At 43.7% G+C, this 20,452-nt stretch overlaps 1 protein-coding gene across 1 annotated transcript in view; it reads right to left on the bottom strand.

Annotated features, from left to right (window-relative positions):
- Positions 1 to 15,604: 15,604 nt before the first annotated feature.
- The window catches only part of RAB11B (RAB11B, member RAS oncogene family), a 38,937-nt gene continuing 34,089 nt past the window's right edge, over positions 15,605 to 20,452 (bottom strand). Inside the window, exons 4-5 of the mRNA XM_063455657.1 lie at positions 19,849 to 19,929; positions 15,605 to 18,550 (exon numbers count right to left, since the gene is read on the bottom strand). Coding sequence (XP_063311727.1) covers positions 18,405 to 18,550; positions 19,849 to 19,929 — 227 coding nt within the window. The 3' untranslated portion in view covers positions 15,605 to 18,404. The remainder of the gene's footprint in view (positions 18,551 to 19,848; positions 19,930 to 20,452) is intronic.

A 20,452-nucleotide genomic window follows, 5' to 3' on the forward strand; every position in this document is an offset into this window, starting at 1 on the left:
ACCACTAAGTCTGTAGTCAATAATATTTAGAAATGTATCCAAAGGTACCTGAAGTTGCTGGCGCTAATGCGTCACCAGGGATAAGGTTGATCGTATTTTTGCGGTCTTGTCAGAATATTTAACTTTTTTAGGATGAAGTTTTCACTTTGATAAAAATAATATTGTCTGCTTGACTTCTATTTGTCTAACTTTTTTCCCTGAACAAATTAACTGACATACATACATACATACAGAAATACATACATACATACATACATACATTCTGACATACAGAAATACATACATACATACTGACATGCATACATACAGACATATATACATACTGACAAACATACAAACATATATACATACTGACTGACACACATACTGACTGACACACATACTGACATACATACACACATAGCTAATTTTGCGTACCTTTTTTTGCAGGAGGGTGGCTGTGCTGATGGGAGTTGGCGTGGCTCCCGCGGCCTGGATCTCTTCCCTCCCACGCGGAGGTAGCTGGGAAGTGACCACCGGCCATCACTTCCCCTCAGCACTACTTGCGACTGCAATTTTTTTAAAGGGGCCCAGTCGCGCTATTGCATGGCCGCAGCGCTGACCTGGCCCCTGAAGATATAGGGCCCATCGGGTGACCCTGAGTGCTTCGGCTGGGTTCAGGACCCTGGCGGGCCGAATCCGGCCTGGGGTATATAGTTTGAGGACCCCTGCTTTAAAGCATACATTTTGCATGTATACTTATCATGCCAGAATGAATTTGCTTTACATTGGAGTTATCTTTGTAAAAGTAATTAGCCTCTTCCAATGTGGGTGCTACTTGGATCTAATGATTTCCCCTCCTATTTAGGAGACAAAGAAGAGTCGTTTTCTAGTTACACTTCCAATGTGCATAACAGTCTCCATTGGAATGAAACAGAAGTTAAAGGCCAGCATGATGGAGAATGTCCATCATATGTTCTTAAGAGGTTAATTACAGTGACTTGTTCTGCGCTGCTGTTTGCTTTGCTCTCTTAAACATTTAAACGCACACTAAAGGCACCCAATAAGTCTCTGCACTGCAGAAAGGTAATTCAAACTTTTTAAAAATACGTTTTCATTTAATTGTGAGGGCTGCATCTAATTAGTGAGGATAGCCAACCTTCGGCAATCCAGATTTTGTGAACTACATCCCCCATAATGCTGGCAAAGCATCATGGGAGGTGTAGTCCAAAACATCTGGAGTGCCGAGGGTTGCCTATGCCTGCTATAGTGTATGGATTACATGTTTGTATCCATAAACCTACTTTTGCTTTTGCTTTTTTTTTTTTTTTTTTTTTTTAAATAGTGCAAACGCGAGACAAGCAACGTCCTTTTTAATTATGCTATGGTTTGGTTTTAATTCACTTTGACTGATACCCAAATGGAGGTTGGTTGTTTTGTGCTGCAATACTACATTTGCTGCAACCATGTTTGCACATGTCCTCAGGGGAGGGCTGGCAGCCTTAGACCTGGGGGGCAAAACCAGTCAAGTGGCCCATTGCACCACCAAATCAGTTCACCATCCATGCCCACCTTTTCCTGGTTTTATAACGGATATTGATGTTATGCTAATCAGTAGCTCTTTGCCATGCCCGCTCCTTCACGGCTCTGACTTTCAATGTTGTCAGAGCGCTGTCTGAGAATCTCTGAATCACCAGTGGACCACCAGCGAATCGTTTAAATTGAATATGCTGGTGTCCCCAACTTGTGAGCTGTGTTGGCTACCGGGCAACTCTGTTGTCATGGCACCCTGCATGACCGCACAGCGTGCACACCCCAACGGGTGGCCCTGCTGACACACACTGACGTTACTACTTAGACATCCTTCAATATTAATACAGACATCAGAGTAAACACCAATTAACTGTGGAAACAGAGCTGATCCCCCCCAAATTTATAAAGATTTGCTTAGAGGATTTATTGTAAGATTAAATCATGCCTCCTCCTCTCTCTCTCCCATGCGCTGCTCTGTAGGCTGGGAGGAAGTGAAGAGTAATCACATTCTCCCAGCACAGCGCCACCTGTGGCCTGCATGGGGAACAGCTGTTTAATGTAATGCTTGCAGGACGGCCAGCTGCCGCAGAACCTCTTTGTTCCCGTCTCTGCAAAGGGCTCCAGGCACTGCTTGCTGTGAGTGTGAGCCACTGTAAATTAGGGGCAGAGGGCACTTGTACTGCGGTAAAAACGGATCTGGGCAGGAGGAGAGTGCTGTGCAATAAGTGCACTCCCCTCCTGTGGGTCACCAGTAGACTGATGCACCTGCCCAGGATCAGAGCTGGTGCAAGGATTTTTGCCACCCTAGGCAAAAGAAAAATTTTCCGCCCTTCCCCCCCCCCCATGTGACATCACAATGCCCCACCCATATGATCTGCCATATGAACTAATGCCAATGCTGCACACAGTGTGTGTTTACATTAAAAAGCCTGCAGGGACAGGCTATAGACACCAGAACCACTTCATTAAGCTGAAGTGGTTCTGAGGACTATAGTGTCCCTTTAATGTGTGGTAAATTATAGATTAGTGTCACTAATAATATCCTGGATTGCCTACTTACAATCAGATGAGGATGGTGATGGGCTGCAGTTTGGCTCCACTGGTCTGGTGTAGAACAGGATCTCTGGTGGCTGCTTGTAACTGTGGTCACAAAATTCAAAGTTCTAGTAGAATGGGAAGCAGCTCCATTTTTGGGGGGGCCCCTTACACAGCTCAAGGTCTGGACCCCAGGGCCTGACGGTGAGTATGCCCATAAGGCCCACCTAAAAGTCCACCTACATGTTCCACCCATGAGTTCGCTCACAGTGGAGTGGAGTGTGTAGGGGATGTGTTATTGTAGATGATCTAATGTGTGTGCTTATGGTAGGTAGTGTATAGGGATACCAGTTTGTGTAGGTAATGCAGTGTATTTGTTTGTAGTGGAAGCAGTGTGTGTTTGTGTATAAGGGATGTATTGTGTGAATCTGTGTTTGTATGCATAAGGGATGCAAGGTGTGTGTCTGTAAGTGTGTGCATTGAGTGTGTGTAAGAAATGCATTGTGTTTCTGTGTATATGTAAGAGAAGCAGTGTGTGTGTTTGCATGTGTGTGTAAGGGTTTGCATTGTGTGTTTCTGTGTATGTGTGCAAAGGATGCATTGTCTTTGTGTGTAATGGATGCATTGTGTGTTTCTCTGTGTGTAAGGGAAGCATGTTGTGTTTCTGTGTGTGTAGGGATGCATTGTGTGTTTCTGTGTATCAAACAAAATATACACAAGGTGTATAGTTGTGTAGGCGCTTCCAACTTAAAATAGACAATAAAAGTAAGTGTGACAGAAAGGTGTAATCCCTTAACACCTAATGGTAAAGTGAAACAATTAAAATAATTCACACCCACTTAGAAAAATATACAGAGTAAAAAGGATATACCACCTATTGCAGATATAAATATGGTGGTTACATCTGTAAAACAAATGAGACATACATAGTGTTTTCCATATAGGTAAAAACAAACAATTGTATCATATGAGGATTGAACTCACAAGGATGGAGCCTCTTAGGCTCTATGTACTTCGCTCTCGGGTGCCTATTCAGGCTTTCGATAATTTTCAGTTGAAGACCCAGACTCCACGAATTCAAGAGTAAATAAGGGTTTATTAATTGATAAAATATTATATTAAAATATTAATAATATAGGACAAAAATAGGCAGATATATGTATAAAATACAGCGTGGTATGGTACTGCAATAATGGCCAAAATTAAAAGCAGCAAAGCACCACAGCATATACACAAAATAACAATACCGCCAAATGAAAGTCCCAGTAAAAAGTCCAGTAAAGTGCAAACGCGTTTCAGCCCTAGATAGGGCCTTCCTCAGGCACTGAGGAAGGCCCTATCTAGGGCTGAAACGCGTTTGCACTTTACTGGACTTTTTACTGGGACTTTCATTTGGCGGTATTGTTATTTTGTGTATATGCTGTGGTGCTTTGCTGCTTTTAATTTTGGCCATTATTGCAGTACCATACCACGCTGTATTTTATACATATATCTGCCTATTTTTGTCCTATATTATTAATATTTTAATATAATATTTTATCAATTAATAAACCCTTATTTACTCTTGAATTCGTGGAGTCTGGGTCTTCAACTGAAAATTATCGAAAGCCTGAATAGGCACCCGAGAGCGAAGTACATAGAGCCTAAGAGGCTCCATCCTTGTGAGTTCAATCCTCATATGATACAATTGTTTGTTTTTACCTATATGGAAAACACTATGTATGTCTCATTTGTTTTACAGATGTAACCACCATATTTATATCTGCAATAGGTGGTATATCCTTTTTACTCTGTATATTTTTCTAAGTGGGTGTGAATTATTTTAATTGTTTCTGTGTATGTATAGGGATGCATTGTGTGTGTGTGTGCGCGTAGTGTGAAAGAGCTCCCTGTCCTGCCCCCTGTCCTATAGAGGTCTCCCCTGCCCCTTAGTGGTCTCTCCTCCCCCCCCCTCCTCTAGCAGTCACTTCTCACACCCACCCACCCTCCCTGTGCTCTTCTCATCCCCCTTCCCCCAAACTTCTGGTGTTCTTTTCACCCCCTCCCTCCCTGTGTTCTTCTCACTCCCCCCCTGCATGTGTTCTCCTCACTCCCCTCCCGTTCTCCCACTCCCCTCCGGTTCTCCTCACCTCCCCCCATGTGATCTCACTCACTCCCCCCCAGTTTTCTACTCACTCCCCCCACCCTCCCTGTGTTCTTCTCACTCCCCCACCCTCCCTGTGCTCCCTCCTACTCCCCCACCCTCCCTGTGTTCTTCTCACTCCCCCACCCTCCCTGTGTTCTTCTTACTCCCCCCCGTTCTTCTTAATCCCCCCGTTCTTCTTAATCCCCCCTTTTCTTCTTAACCCCCCACCCCCTGTTCTTCTTAATCCCCCACCCACTGTTCTTATTAATCTCCCCACTCCCCCGTTCTTCTTAATTCCCCCCTGTTCTTCTTAATCTCCCCACTCCCCCGTTCTTCTTAATCCCCCCCGTTCTTCTTAATTCCCCCCCTGTTCTTCTTAATCCCCCACCCCCTGTTCTTATTAAACTCCCCACTCCCCCGTTCTTCTTAATTCCCCCCTGTTCTTCTTAATCCCCCCACCCTCCCTGTGTTCTTCTTACTCTCCCCCCTCCTCTCTGTGTTCTTCTTACCCCCGTGTTCTTCTTACTCACCCCCGTTCTTCTTAATTCCCCCCTGTTCTTCTTAATCCCCCCACCCCCTGTTCTTCTTAATCCCCCACCCCGTGTTCTTCTTAATATCCCCACTACCCCTATTCTTCTTAATCTCCCACTCCCCCTGTTCTTCTTAATCACCCCTCCCTGTTCTTCTTAATCACCCCCCGTTCTTCTTGATCCCCCACCCCCATTCTTCTTAATCCCCCCACCCTCCTTCTTAATCCCACCCACCCCTCCTTCTTCTTAATCCCACCCACCACTCCTTCTTAATCACCCCTCTTCTTATTAATCTCCCACCCCTCCCCCTTCTTCTTAATTCCCCCCTTCTTCTTAATCCCCCACCCTCCCCCTTCTTCTTAATCCCTCACCTCTCCCCCTTCTTCTTAATTCCCTCCTCTTTGTATTAATGCCCCACCCTCCCCCTTCTTCTTAATCCCCCTTCTTCTTAATCCCCCACCCCTCCCCCTTCTTCTTAATTCCCCCCTTCTTCTTAATCCCCCACCCCTCCCCCTTCTTCTTAATTCCCCCCTCTTCTTATTAATCCCCCACCCTCCCTCCTTCTTCTTAATATCCCCACCTCTCCCCCCTTTCTTCTTAATCCCCCACCCTCCCCCTTTCTTCTTAATCCCCCACCCTCCCCCTTTCTTCTTAATCCCCCACCCCTCCCCCTTCTTCTTAATCCCCCACCCTCCCCCCTTCTTCTTAATCCCCCACCCCTCCCCCTTCTTCTTAATCCCCCACCCCTCCCCCCTTCTTCTTAATCCCCCACCCCTCCCCCCTTCTTCTTAATCCCCCACCCCTCCCCCTTCTTCTTAATCCCCCACCCTCCCCCCTTTCTTCTTAATCCCCCACCCCTCCCCCTTCTTCTTAATCCCCCACCCTCCCCCCTTCTTCTTAATCCCCCACCCCTCCCCCCTTCTTCTTAATCCCCCACCCCTCCCCCCTTCTTCTTAATCCCCCACCCCTCCCCCTTCTTCTTAATCCCCCACCCCTCCCCCTTCTTCTTAATCCCCCTTCTTCTTAATCCCCCACCCCTCCCCCTTCTTCTTAATTCCCCCCCTTCTTCTTAATCCCCCACCCCTCCCCCTTCTTCTTAATCCCCCTTCTTCTTAATCCCCCACCCCTCCCCCTTCTTCTTAATTCCCCCCCTTCTTCTTAATCCCCCACCCCTCCCCCTTCTTCTTAATCCCCCTTCTTCTTAATCCCCCACCCCTCCCCCTTCTTCTTAATCCCCCTTCTTCTTAATCCCCCACCCCTCCCCCTTCTTCTTAATTCCCCCCCTTCTTCTTAATCCCCCACCCCTCCCCCTTCTTCTTAATCCCCCTTCTTCTTAATCCCCCACCCCTCCCCCTTCTTCTTAATTCCCCCCCTTCTTCTTAATCCCCCACCCCTCCCCCTTCTTCTTAATTCCCCCCTCTTCTTATTAATCCCCCACCCTCCCTCCTTCTTCTTAATATCCCCACCTCTCCCCCCTTTCTTCTTAATCCCCCACCCTCCCCCCTTTCTTCTTAATCCCCCACCCTCCCCCCTTTCTTCTTAATCCCCCACCCTCCCCCTTTCTTCTTAATCCCCCACCCCTCCCCCTTCTTCTTAATCCCCCACCCCTCCCCCCTTCTTCTTAATCCCCCACCCCTCCCCCTTCTTCTTAATCCCCCACCCCTCCCCCTTCTTCTTAATCCCCCACCCCTCCCCCTTTCTTCTTAATCCCCCACCCCTCCCCCTTCTTCTTAATCCCCCACCCTCCCCCCTTCTTCTTAATCCCCCACCCTCCCCCCTTCTTCTTAATCCCCCACCCCTCCCCCCTTCTTCTTAATCCCCCACCCCTCCCCCCTTCTTCTTAATCCCCCACCCCTCCCCCTTCTTCTTAATCCCCCACCCCTCCCCCTTCTTCTTAATCCCCCACCCCTCCCCCCTTCTTCTTAATCCCCCACCCCTCCCCCCTTCTTCTTAATCCCCCACCCCTCCCCCTTCTTCTTAATCCCCCACCCCTCCCCCTTCTTCTTAATCCCCCACCCCTCCCCCCTTCTTCTTAATCCCCCACCCCTCCCCCCTTCTTCTTAATCCCCCACCCCTCCCCCCTTCTTCTTAATCCCCCACCCCTCCCCCTTCTACTTAATCTCTCCCCCTTCTTCTTATCCCCCCCTCACCTCTCCTCTCCTCCCCTGTAGCGTGGTCGAGCTCCTCTCCGGTCCGCGGTGGCTGGCCGGAGTGATAGGAAGGTGCACACTCAGTGTGCACTTCCTGTCAGTCCGGCCGGTTACAGGAAACAGAAACTCCTGTTCCGCGCGGAGTTTCTGTTTCCTGTAACGGGCCGGACTGACAGGAAGTGCACACTGCGTGTGCACCTTACTATTACTCTGGCCGGCCACCGCGGACCGGAGAGCAGCTCGGCCACGCTACAGGGGAGGGGAGAAGATGTGCTGCAGCCGCCTGAGGCTCTTAACAGAGCGCTCAGGCGGCTGCAGCATTTAAAGGGCCGGCCCTGCAGCGGCCGGTCTTAAAATGGTTTGGGGCGGCCTGGGGGGCAATGGCCTCCCTGCCCCCCGGCCCAGCCAGCCCCTGCATATCCTCAATCATTAGGGTAGGGGTATATTTATAAACTTTTGGTTAAAAGCAATGACCACCGATGGCCCAGCCGAGCAGTCGCAACAGAGGAGAGCTCCGGGCAAAATAGCCCAATTTAAGCCATAAACACCTCCACACACGACAAAGTACCTGACGAGAGGAAGGCCAAATCGAAGTATGGACCCCACAGCCGATGAATGGACCGGAGGCCTACATGGGAGGCGCGGGGGAGACGGCCGATCCCTCAGCCGCCCGAGGCCCACTATGCCGAAGGTCTCCAAGGACCATCCTCTCCCCCCCCCCCCCCCCGCCGGTGAGGGATATCCCGGCAATCGAAGCTTGCAGTCCAGCATGAAGGCACCGACCTCAAACGACCGACACACCGACATACACCACGGCGGATGCCACGTGGGCCTCAGCGCCAGAGTCTGATCTGCCCCCACTATCAGTGCGACTGGACCGCATCCTCGCCGATTTCTGGGCCAAGATCGCCGACCGTGGGAATACCCTGAATGGAAACCCGGGAACAACGACTAGACAGACACCCAAGCTAAAGTCTGCAGCACGGACGAACGCCCCAAGAGTGCCACAGAGAGCGGGGAAGATCCGACCGAAGCTCACTGACCAACGACCACGGAGGAGCCGTCTGGGTCTACGAGCAGCGGTGAGTCGCTGGGAGCCTCCACAGAGACTCACCCCAGGTTTGCCCCATCAGCGCCCTACACCCCACCGGCCACGGGCCAGGAGACCCCGGGCCCCACGGCGAGGGCCGACCCAGAGCAGTCCCTCCACAAAAGCCCAAAAGCATACCTATCAAGTCACAAGCACTGCAGGGTGCTCTCGGCGCCCACCCTGCCGGGGCGGCAGCTGGCCTCTCCCTAATAGCCCAACAGGAATACCTACCTGCTTCCTCCGCACTCCGACACACCAGGGCCCATTATGGCAAGAAGATAGCCTCAAACCTGGGACTCAAACGACACCGGAATGGGACTGTGGTATGCCTCCTGCGGGCGGGGGCTGACTGGAACGCTGGAAGCCATATAAGAGTCACCCACCCCTTGCCTCATATAGACTTTAACTGTATTTAAGGCAAATATAATGTTTCTTAAGACACCTGGTGATTCTTTTATACCCTTATGCTCCTGAATTAGACTCAACTTTAATGCTAAAAGTGTGCCCCTAGCCCATCATTATACACAGGGGATTATCCCCTCAACGCATAGCCTGTAGCTTGCTGCCAAGTATATATAATGTGTGGATAGCTTAAATTAACCAACTTAACTAACCTTTTACCACAATTAACCCTAGCCTGTTTTATTCAGTTAGAGTGCTACTTTGAAATGAACATAATGTTTAATCAGCCTGCTATCAAACCGCTTATTCTGATATACCCATTTGTTATTTAAAGCATAGCTCGCAGATCACCACCGGGACATCTCATCACACCTTGTATGTATAGGTGACTTGTTTAGCGACATTTAAACAGACGAGTTCCCATGTTGACAACTACACCTATAGCACACGTATAGTGTTAACTATTAAAATCTGTATTATCTCTTTAGTGGCATAATCTCACATACCGTACCCTCACTTACGTTATTGTTGCTACTAACCTAGTTCTTGCATGACCTAATCCTGTTTAAAGGACACACCTGCATCCAAAACTGAAGCTCCGACATAACAATAATTGAACATGACAACGTAACCACACATCTGTCGCTGGCCCGGTGAAATATAAATGCAAGATTTTTGTAATTTCACACAGCCCTAGACTTGAACACAGCCGTCACTATAGGCATTTTAAGAATAGCCACCTCATTACATTATACTACTGATGCATAACTTACGCTTGATTACCTTTGGTTAAGGGCATGTCCCCCTTATTGTCTTGCACCGTGCCTACATAAACACCATAAGCTTCTGTGTGTACAACTGTCAAACAAACATAAGACCCGACGTGTCCAATACTAACTGCGAATGTTCTAAAGCCTACGACCTTTATGTTATATTATTATTTTAAAAAAAAATGTGCTGTTTTCATGCCATACTGTATGATGCAATGAATACGCTTGCAGATGCTGTTGTGGCACTGCTAATCTGTTGTTACCTCTAGCACAAACAAAATAAAGAATTAAAAAAAAATAAAAAAGCAATGACCACCTATCTATATCTCTTTGAAATACAGGTAACCTTTGCATTAGGCTATAGCTATTGTTTGTTCATGGATGCGAATTACTGGCACAAATTCAAAAGTTAGCCTTTGGGGACATCTTGTGGCTTAACTCTGTATTACATCATTAATAAAGAGAAATCTCAAAATGACTTTCCCTAATTTCTCTCATCATTAGGAATATAGTGCTATGTGATTTTACTGTTTTAAAAAATATCTGGACCGTATACATAATTTAAAAGTAATCATGCCATGTAAACACATTCCTAATCAGGAGTAAAACCAGAACAGGGCAGAGTCAAATCCAAAGGGTCAAGTCTATCGCCAAATGTCATCAGATGCCAGTGCAGAACTTATCTAATAAAGAAGCCAAATAATAAACTAAAGATAGAGTAAACAGGAAATAATATTCCGTTCACATGTGTAGCTGCAACACCAAAATAACTCAGAAATGCCCAAAAATATTAGGTTGTACTTGTGAGTCATTCCATTGTTAAATTAACCGGATTCTTGCCACTGTGCTAGATTTTTCCAATTATGGTTAATGTGTTACAATGTTCGGAAAATATAAATTTGCCGTAGTACCTGCAACTGCCAGACAGGGGAGAGACCACCCAGAAAATTACCAGGAAAAAGAGTGTAAAAGACCTGGACGTGTTTCGCAACTTCCCTGGTGCTTTCTCAGCTGGAGTGGTAGAGGTTACACAGGAGTTTAAGCATGCGTGGGATAGGCATATCCTAGCTCTAGAAAATTGGGCAGACTAGATGGGTCAAATGGTTCTTACCTGCCGTCACATTCTATGTTTCTATGTTTCTTTTGCATCTATGAGGACTGCATAACTTTTTGATATGCATACTTTTATATCAATAAATGTGCACTCTTTTTGTATACATAATTTTTCCGAGGATCACTTGGGATTATCTATGTGTGCGGACCTACATGCACCTATTGGGACACATTACCAATAAAGAAGCTGCCATGGTAAAATAGGGAGTGTAGCTTGCATCACTGGATCATGCTGCAGTGTTAGGCTTTTATGAAGAAAATGCAAAAGTGGAACACAACTGCAGGTTCAACTCTTTAACCCCATAAGGACACATGACATGTGTGACATTTCATGATTCCCTTTTATTCCAGAAGTTTGGTCCTTAAGGGGTTAATGTGTTACTTAAAGAGAAATTTTAACAAAAACAGAATATACAAGTGAATTGTAGAGAATTGGTATCTGTATCTTTAAGATTTCTTCTTAAGATGTTTCTTCACTTTAAATAAATTAGATATGTATAATCTCACTTTACATTGCTTGAGGGGCTGTGCAGAACAAGTAACAATTTTGAATAGATAGATATACAAATTAGACAGCGTCAAAAAAGATGATTAGGAATTTGAAACTATTTGAATAATTGAACTGTCACTTTAAATTCTTTTAAGCAGTTGTACTTTCATTTGTTAGATTCTCAGTATGTTAACAGTGTCCAGTAACTTCTGACGTCAGACGCAGAGGTGGGGGCAATCAGCAGAACCCGGAAATACAGCAATGGGATTGCTGATCATGGTATGTGACCTGCTGAAATCTGCAAAATTCTCTTTTAGTTTAAAACAGATTTGAATAAGGATAAATCATCCGACTCATGATCCGAAGCATAGCACAACATTAGTGAAACACGATGGATGCCAATGTGAAGGCATTGGAATGCATGGCTTCCAATGGCACTGGGTCATTAGTGCTTATTGATGATATGACAGAAGACAGAAGCAGCTGGATGAATTCTGTAGTGTATAGGGATATATTGTCTGCTCAGATTCAGCCAATTTCAGGGAAGTTGATTGGACGGTACTTTATTATTATTATGTTATTTATATAGCGCCATCAAATTCCGCAGCGCTTTACAATGGGTGGACGAACAGACATGTAGTTGTAACCAGACAAGTTGGACACACATTCTCCATTCTCTGATCACTTTGCTGCTGGTTGCTAAACTTAGGTTGCTGGGGATATAGCAGCTATGCCTATTACACACCCCATCTAGCATTTTCTTTGTGAGGGCAGTTCCGTATACAGAGAATAATGTATATAATTATACTGCTTCAAAGTTAAGAGGCAGTGGGGTATAACAGGAAAATCAAACACCACCCGTTATAACAAAATAATGCCAGTTACACTGGGCTTGACGAGAGAGGGGAATGAAACCGCATTTGGAAAAGTCAACTTGAAGCCCCTCTATGGCCAAATAAATGGTTGTGTGACAAGCACTTGGAAGAAGTGTAGAATGAGTCCTAGTCTATTAAAATCTGAATAATAGGGGGGCGGAGCCTGACCTGCAAACGAGCAAGACGTGCTCTGCTTGAGCTCCCACCAAACGGCAACAAAACCGCCTGAAATCGGGGGGTGCAACCGTGAAAACCTCACATAACGAGGATACACTAATCGGGGAACCCAGTACGCACCCGCAGATACCCAACACGTCACCCGGAATACCCGGGACCCAAGGCGGAAGGCTGAGGCCTACGAGAATGAACGGGCTGGGAAGACGGCCGCTTCCCGCTCAACTCTCTGAGCCACAAGCAGGCACTAACCAAACCCTCCCCCCCCCCGGACCGGTGGGGGTTATCCTGGTCCCCGCCAACAAGAACTGGACCGGTCTCCGACCTGCTATTGAAGCCGGCTGCTAAAGCAGACGGGCCGGAGAGACAGGCCTCTAAGATGGCGGACACAAGCGACGACCTTACCCATGGCAATCAGCAGCAACCTGCACCACCCGAACCCAATATAAACATGAGAGACTCCCTGGACATGATCTTTGAGAGGTTCTGGGCTAAGCCGCAGCCAAACCTCTCCCTGACCCACTTACAGCACAATCCAGCAGCACCGAGGGGACTGGGAAGCCTCTAATGGGCGCCAACACTATTAAATCCTCTGTAATCCACATGAAATGCCCCCCCTGGACAGAGGGTAATGAGGGGACTCACCCACAGGTACCGGCCACACAGGCAGAGGGCCGTTGGAAGCTCACGGAGACGCAAGCCTGACACATGCAAGACCCAACGCACCCCCTCACCGGGGACGACCCTGGACCTGGAAGGACCCCAGGCTCGTGGCCTGAAGGTACCAGCCCTCGCATTAATCCGGGGCCAAGGAGGCACCACGTCCACAAGGGGCTGCACAGCCGACCAGCTGAACACTTCTGAACGCTCCCACACTCAGCAACGCTCAGGAATCAGATGACAAGTCTGGATAAGGGATGCAGTTGCAGTCTGGTGATGGAGCTTCACACAGTGGGACTAAAATGCTAAAAATATGCACTATCTTTCTCCTACCTATTGGGACTCTATGTAAAGTATTGCCACACCATACACCAGCTCCCATCACCAACTACACAACTACACTACACAACATGTTAGCATCTTACAGTAATGAGTGTGCACTTAGCTAGAAACACAGACGCGCTTGCTGCTTTTAGAACGCTCATTATCATCTTGCGCCTAGCTACTTTACCACATAAGGGTGTACCTGTCCTAAATATACTATAATCAATCTTTTAGTTCAAACCTGTACACCTTCACAGCAATAACCGTTATAGCTTTAATCTGTTTTAATGTAACTTGTTGTTATTCAGCGGTTCTTGAGATATAATTTGTTAACACAATTTACTCTTACAATAGTTAATGCCTGTTTACTAACCTTCAAAAAATGTGCACGTTATACCAATGTCCTAAAAATGTATGTATGCTTTGTAAACTCTGTAAACTGGCTTGTCACCTGCTTTTGGGGCGGAACAAGTATGTATGTAACACTATGCACAATAAAAATAAAGAATTAAAAAAAAAATTTAAAAAAAATCTGAATAATTGGGGGAATGGTAGAGAAAATTAAAAAAAAAAAAAAGGAGAGAGATAGTGTTGGGCAACAGGTCAGCATCTGCTGTGGTAGAGAGCAGGCAGATATACACATAAACCCTCTTACAGACTTAATTAGGTTTGCATTTGAGGTTTAGGTTTCTTGAGAAAGGGTGTTGAAGATATACAAACATAAGGAGTATAACGAAGATAAAATGAAGGCCTGTAAGAGCATGTATGTGAACGTTGATAAGGTAAGGTTATTTAATAAACTGGTACAGTACACATAATACAGGTTATAGTGTGAAAGCCTATTTAACTTGTGTTTAGTCTGAAATCTGTGGCAAAATTACTCCCAATAGTTCATAGGCTTGTACAATACACTCTGAATGAATATCTTAAGACTTGATGGATTATAACCCAAGTAAATTATGAAATCCTATTCCGTGGAAGTTGTAAAGGCTCAGGGTTAAAATTTTTTTTTAAAAACGATAAGAAGCTAGGAATATTGCACTATGTTTGAATGGAGAAGTGGTGAGAAATTCAGCGAGCTTTTGTAATGTGTCCAACCCTTGAACATAGCTCTAAAACAGTAGAACGTCAATTGTATCATATGAAGTTTGATACCTGCCATGTACAATTTGACAGTGCTATTCTAATGTTCATGGGTTAAATGGCAATAGGGGTGAGAGCTAGTATTTAGTTGCCATAGGGTTTACTGGTAAAAATATTGCGAAGAGCATACATAGTCTAATCAACCCTAGCCCTGTAGAGAGGGAGCAAAAACAAGTTTATTAGGCAATTAGCACAAGTGCAGATAAATTGAATAGATATCAAACAGTGTTCCGGTCTTGCGAAATTATGAGATGTGTCATACCTTTGGAGCTAAACAGTTGTTATTCAGCATTATACATTAATGGCTTACAAACTAGCAGAACAGTGACGTGACAGGGTTATGTCATAGAAAGCTGAAACTTTTTAGTTTTGCTTAAAGGGAAAATAAAGACTTTAAAGTGCAAAACCACAACATGGTCCAAAACATGGGGTGTGCACTTTAAAAAGGTACACTGTATCGGCTTCATCTCATTGAACCAGTTATAGTGTCTAGAGTCCCCTGCTGCCATTTTTTTTTCTCTTTTCAATCAGAGTTTGATATATTACCTAGAACCGGTAATATTTACAGGAATAATTATGACATGTGGCACGTTTGAATGCAACTTTTTTTTGCCCCTCAAGACTGAATGAAGATGGACGAAATGCCTCTAGTGACGAGTAATAGTGTGTACAGCAAAAAAATGTCAAGTGAAGCCCTGTTTCCAAGCAGCAAGAGGTGAGGTTTTATCAATACATTGTACTGGGGAAGAGGGGAACAAGTTGAGCAGTGGCCTTTGAAAGCAGAAGCAAAGTATTTACTAGAGGTAGTAATAGGGATCATTCAGTATGTTCCCATCGCCTAAACAGTAAGCTGTGAATAGAAATAATGAGTAAGCATAATAGTATAGTGTCAAATAAGTACTTAAAACATACAGGGCTTAAAGCAGAGTATTAGAACATACTCAAACCCACAAATCAGTAAGTACTTATAATAGCCTGTTCAGTACATAAAATGTGGTCGAGATATAGATATATAGAATTATTTTTTTTTTTTTTTAAATCTGATAATATACAACAAAGCAAATGATGTTAGAGTGACGGTCAAACATAAAATAAACTAATAAGAGGGAGCCTCATTAAAATTTAAATACAAACCATCAAAAACAATGATTTATAATTCAATGCAATATACAGTAAGAGAAAGCTATATTAATACAATAAATGGTTACAAGTTGTATGTGTAGCAAGGTTTTAAAATTTATTACAATAAAATGTTAATATGTAGTATGACAGTATTGTGATGGATGTGTATAACCAAATGGAAATAGAACTTTTGAGCATTCTTGAATTTTAATGCTGGGTTCATTTTGAAACTAACATATTTAGAAAGATGTTGAACACTATAAAAAGAATGGAGGGGTGATATAACCCCCATGCCAGACTACAAAGGCCAACATGAACAACTAGAGATTGAATTGCTAAAGCACCTCAACATAGTTCCCAGCAAACTTCACATTATGTATTGAGGCAGAAGCATCATCCAATAAATCTACGTCATGAGGAAGTCTATCACAAGACCTGGTTTTGGTCTAGGATGGTTCAGGTATAGGATGGTTCCTGGAATAATTAGATTTCAAACTACACAACACACACCTCATGGAAGAATAAGAGATCAAGGCACCATGAATAGCTTGTACCTTCCCTGTTCCATATTGGGCCTGTATAGCGGAGACAGCCACATGAGAGAGAGAGAGAGAGAGCACTAGTGGACTGGATATCTGTACAATAAATATTGACTGCAACAGGCAAGCAAGTATGGTAAGCAGGAGGAAAGAATAAAAACCCTCTGCCTCCACACAATTTTGGTTTAAAGGAACACTGCAGCTGTAATGACTATGTAGCCAGTAGTACCCTGGTACCAGTAAGCAGTCAAACCATTTTAGTATGGTTTGACAACTTGCCTGGGGCCCACCAGACATCTGCAGGAACTGCTCGTGGTCTTCTCCAGAGGAAAATATTGTTGGCGCTACTGCGCTAAGTAGGACAATACAGGACTACGCTCACTGGCCAAGAGTGGCAGCTAAACCATGCTTCAGTTTAGAGCAGTGGTTGCCAAACAATCCTCACGGTCCACCAATAATTGAGGATTTCTGTATTTCCTTTGTTAATTCCAATGGAGATACGGACAAGAACATGGACTGTTGCTGGGCAATGAGGACTGGTTTGAGAACCACTGCTCTAGAAACATCCTGCCTCTACTGCAGAAGATCAGAGGTGGTTTAGGTACTGAAGTAAGTAGGCGAATAATCAAACCATATTCAAGACGGCTTACTCTGGAATGACATCAAGTCACTCCTGGCACCATAGCCCCTACAGTGGGCTGTAATGTTCCTCTAATAAGCCATAATATGCACATTTGTATGAGAATATACACATTAAAAACCATGTATCATTCCAGTTTAAAAATAATTGAAAATAGACATTTGTAGATCAATATATTTAAAGGAACACTCTATGCAACATTGTAGGTAATCAAACTGTTTTCTGCCAGGGCAAAACTCCCCCAGTACACTACTTTTACCAGAGAGCCAGAATCTTTTAAGCATTTGCCAAATCGTACAAAAACAGTTGGACTACTTACTGTAGGATTGCACCATAGCCACTTTAGTGTTCCATTAATAAGTCATAAAATCCATGTGCATAATATCATACAGATTCCCATCTCGCTTTAAAAACGGCCTGTAAAAAGTAGTGCAAGCAGGTAGCCAGGGGGATCCCAGGTAAGAGGTCAAACCTTTAAAAAATGGTCCTGTGTGGGTGTGTTTGGAGGGAAGGCACTCACATACTGTAGTGATTATGGTGCATTGAATGCCCCTTTAATAGATATACAAAATTACTTAAGTAGATGCCACTTCTGAATTCGTTGACAGATGATATATTTTAAACCTCCTTACCCCTGTTATTAGACATTTAATCCAGGTAAATATCAACCACTTTCTTTACGTTCAGCCCTTTAATCCTGGGTTGTAGTGCATGATAAATCATGGACTGAAGATACACTGTGGAACAATACTGCTTAGAAATAAAGTTACAATACCTTGAAACCGTTATTTACAGTAAGATTCTACCCCTTCTACTCCAAAGGACACATGCGCAAAAAAAATAAAAAAAAAAGCACAAGCCTCAAGCCTTCTAGAAAACCAAGACCATAGGGATAAAATCAGGTGATGAAAATCACTGTTCCCGCTTAATGCAGCATAGAGATATACAATACAAAAAACAATCTCTATTGAAAAACAGGCTTCCATGTGCTTTGCCAGTAACACTCAAAACACAATATTAATTATGTATCTAAAGCAGCTCTGTTTACCAAAGATGAGCTTTCCGATTGGATAAGAACTGCGGAATGGTATGTAATTTAATGCAGGAAAGTTGATGGAACATGAGAGAATGGTCTCAGTTTTCAAAACTATGTATGGTACCTCCTCTCTTCTATTTAGACAGGTGACTGAAATATTTAGGTGTTACAAGAACTGCTGCCCCACCTTGAGGTTTATAGACACTTCTGAAAAAAACTATTACATTCTTGAAATAAGACACTGTCGAAAAGTGAAAACATAAAACAAGGTGGTCTGCATTCTTTCAAATAGAACCAAATACAGTGAATTGATAGTTATGAAACATCTGAACAATAAAAAGACTCATTAGAATTGAAACAGTTATGACATTCATTAGAAATGATAGACCGTGAAATGATAGCACACTTGCTTGAAAAGAAGTAAGGGGAAAAAAAAAGTTTAACAAAAACATTTGAATGAAACAGACTTCCTTGAAATTAGCAAGGCCTCTGTCCAGTGAGCAACCTTCATCCCACTGCAAAACACCCATCCAATGAGTGGAAGCAATTCCAAGCACTGCAGTTGCAGGTCTGGTTCAGCTCTTTGATCAAACGAGGAGAAGTGCACAGAGAGAAGTGAAGGATAAACAGGAGTGTTCTTCAGCATAATCCCGAGTTGGGTGCGTGTGGTCAAGTCACAGATTCTGACAGCACTGCAGTTTACTGGATTTCTGCCCATCCGTGGTGGGAGGTACACTGATGTCCACCACATTGTTACCAGGGGATTCATCATGAGCTGACCTGTCTGCAATCTGCTTCTGTGAAACTATGCGATATATTTCTGCAAAAAAAATTAAAAAGAAATTTCATTCAGAAGATAAACCAAATTTCACAAAGGTTATTAATGCAGAGTGAAAAAATAAGTAACCTCCATCACTTCCAACCCCATGCGAACATAACTACATTTACTTATCAAACAGAATTCAGCCAGTTGCCCTTCTCCAGCAACATCTTTCAAGTTTCTCTGCTAGAGTTCTGGTCATTCCCTCTGCATCGAGGGACTAAAAATGCCAGTTACATTCTCCTCGTTAACTGTGTAAGAACCCATGAGACTGCTATTTACAGGGCAGTATTTCACACAGGTAGGCCTCTGCACACACGGTAAGGCAGGGGTGCTCAAACGGTAGACCCCCAGACTGCCTTTAGAATGGCAAAGCATCATGGAAGCTGTAGTTTGTAAAAAGACAAGAAGGTTGCCTACAAATAATAATAATAAGCTAGGAGTTTGACCATTTTTCACATCTACTAAAGATTGATTTCCTGCTGATATAGTATAATTTCAGCTCCATCCATGTTTTTCATCAATGAAGCTAGGCACTAGTTCTAGCACAGCATGCTATAAAAAAAAAAAGTTATCAATCAAAAGAGAAGGGGACTTGTACTCAGTTTGTAGACACACAAAAACTGTGCATACAGCCTTAGGAAAGCATATTTTCTCTTTGACTTATTTGAGTTGAGAGTGACACTATACATGCAGTGAGTACTGCAAATGGCTGCAATTGTAATCAAGTTGTGTTGCAGGAAACTTGGACAGGAGGTCTTATTGTTTAACATAAACATGTGGTTACTGCATTATAGAGCGAAGGGTTACACATTTTACTCAAACTTAACATAAACCACTTATACGAACAATGAACCTATGATTAGGATAAATGTGTATTATCGGATAAGATGGCATTTTTAACACAGTACATGTTACTTTTTAACTTTGCCTTTCATTTTGTTCCACAGCAGCAGAATATCACCCTCAGCCGGTCCCTCCCCTTACATCCTTTCCTCAGCAATTAGGAGGAGTTGAGCTGAAAGGAGAACTTTGTCTTGAACAGAGGCAAGTTTATGCTTTATTTTAAACCCCGCCACCCCCCCCCCCCCCCCCCCGTTTTTTTTTTTTTTTTAAAGTTATGGGGAGAACCCAGTTAGGAATGGTTACTTCAAATAGTTTTCTTAAAACGCTTGAAACTCTTAAGGACACTGCTTCAGTAGTAAAAGGCCAGAATTATGAAAAACTCTGTCATGTGTCATTAAAGGGTTAAGTGCATTTAGTAGGTTCCACAACACAATGCAAGTTCCAGAAAATACCTGTAAGAATGTTTTTGAAGGCTTCTTCCACATTTGTTGAATCGAGAGCAGAGGTTTCTATGAATGACAGATTATTCTTTTCTGAAAGGGAAACTCAAAACCATTAAACCTAATGGCAGCTACATCCTCTTGAAGTTGTATTTAATTCCCCACCATCAACAAAAAAAAAAAGAAGTATTTTTTATACCCATAACAAATATGGGTAAATAGATGTAAAATTAACTTTTTTTATATACATATAAAATGCTTGAATATCTCACGTGAACAGAAATTTAAAAATTAAAAACGTCTAAAATAAAAAAAAAACATGTTAAGAGTAGAGCAGACTGTAAAAATTGACACCTATATAGTGCTTATTTTCAGTTACTGTAATTCTTCCATACTAAACTGGCTTTTAGTAACCATTTATTCCACTAAGCTTTCCATGACTCTTCACAACACCCACCCATTTTAACAATAACATACAAAGTGTACGGTAAACACTTATCCACATTTATTAAAGGAACAAACATGTATTCCTCTAGTGTTAAAATTACTATCTAGGCTTCCTGGCCTCAGTAAATATGGTAAAATCTTACCTAATTTTCAGCACTGGATTGGCTGA

This window comes from Pelobates fuscus, chromosome 5 (assembly GCF_036172605.1).
Source record: "Pelobates fuscus isolate aPelFus1 chromosome 5, aPelFus1.pri, whole genome shotgun sequence".
Lineage (NCBI taxonomy): Eukaryota > Metazoa > Chordata > Amphibia > Anura > Pelobatidae > Pelobates > Pelobates fuscus.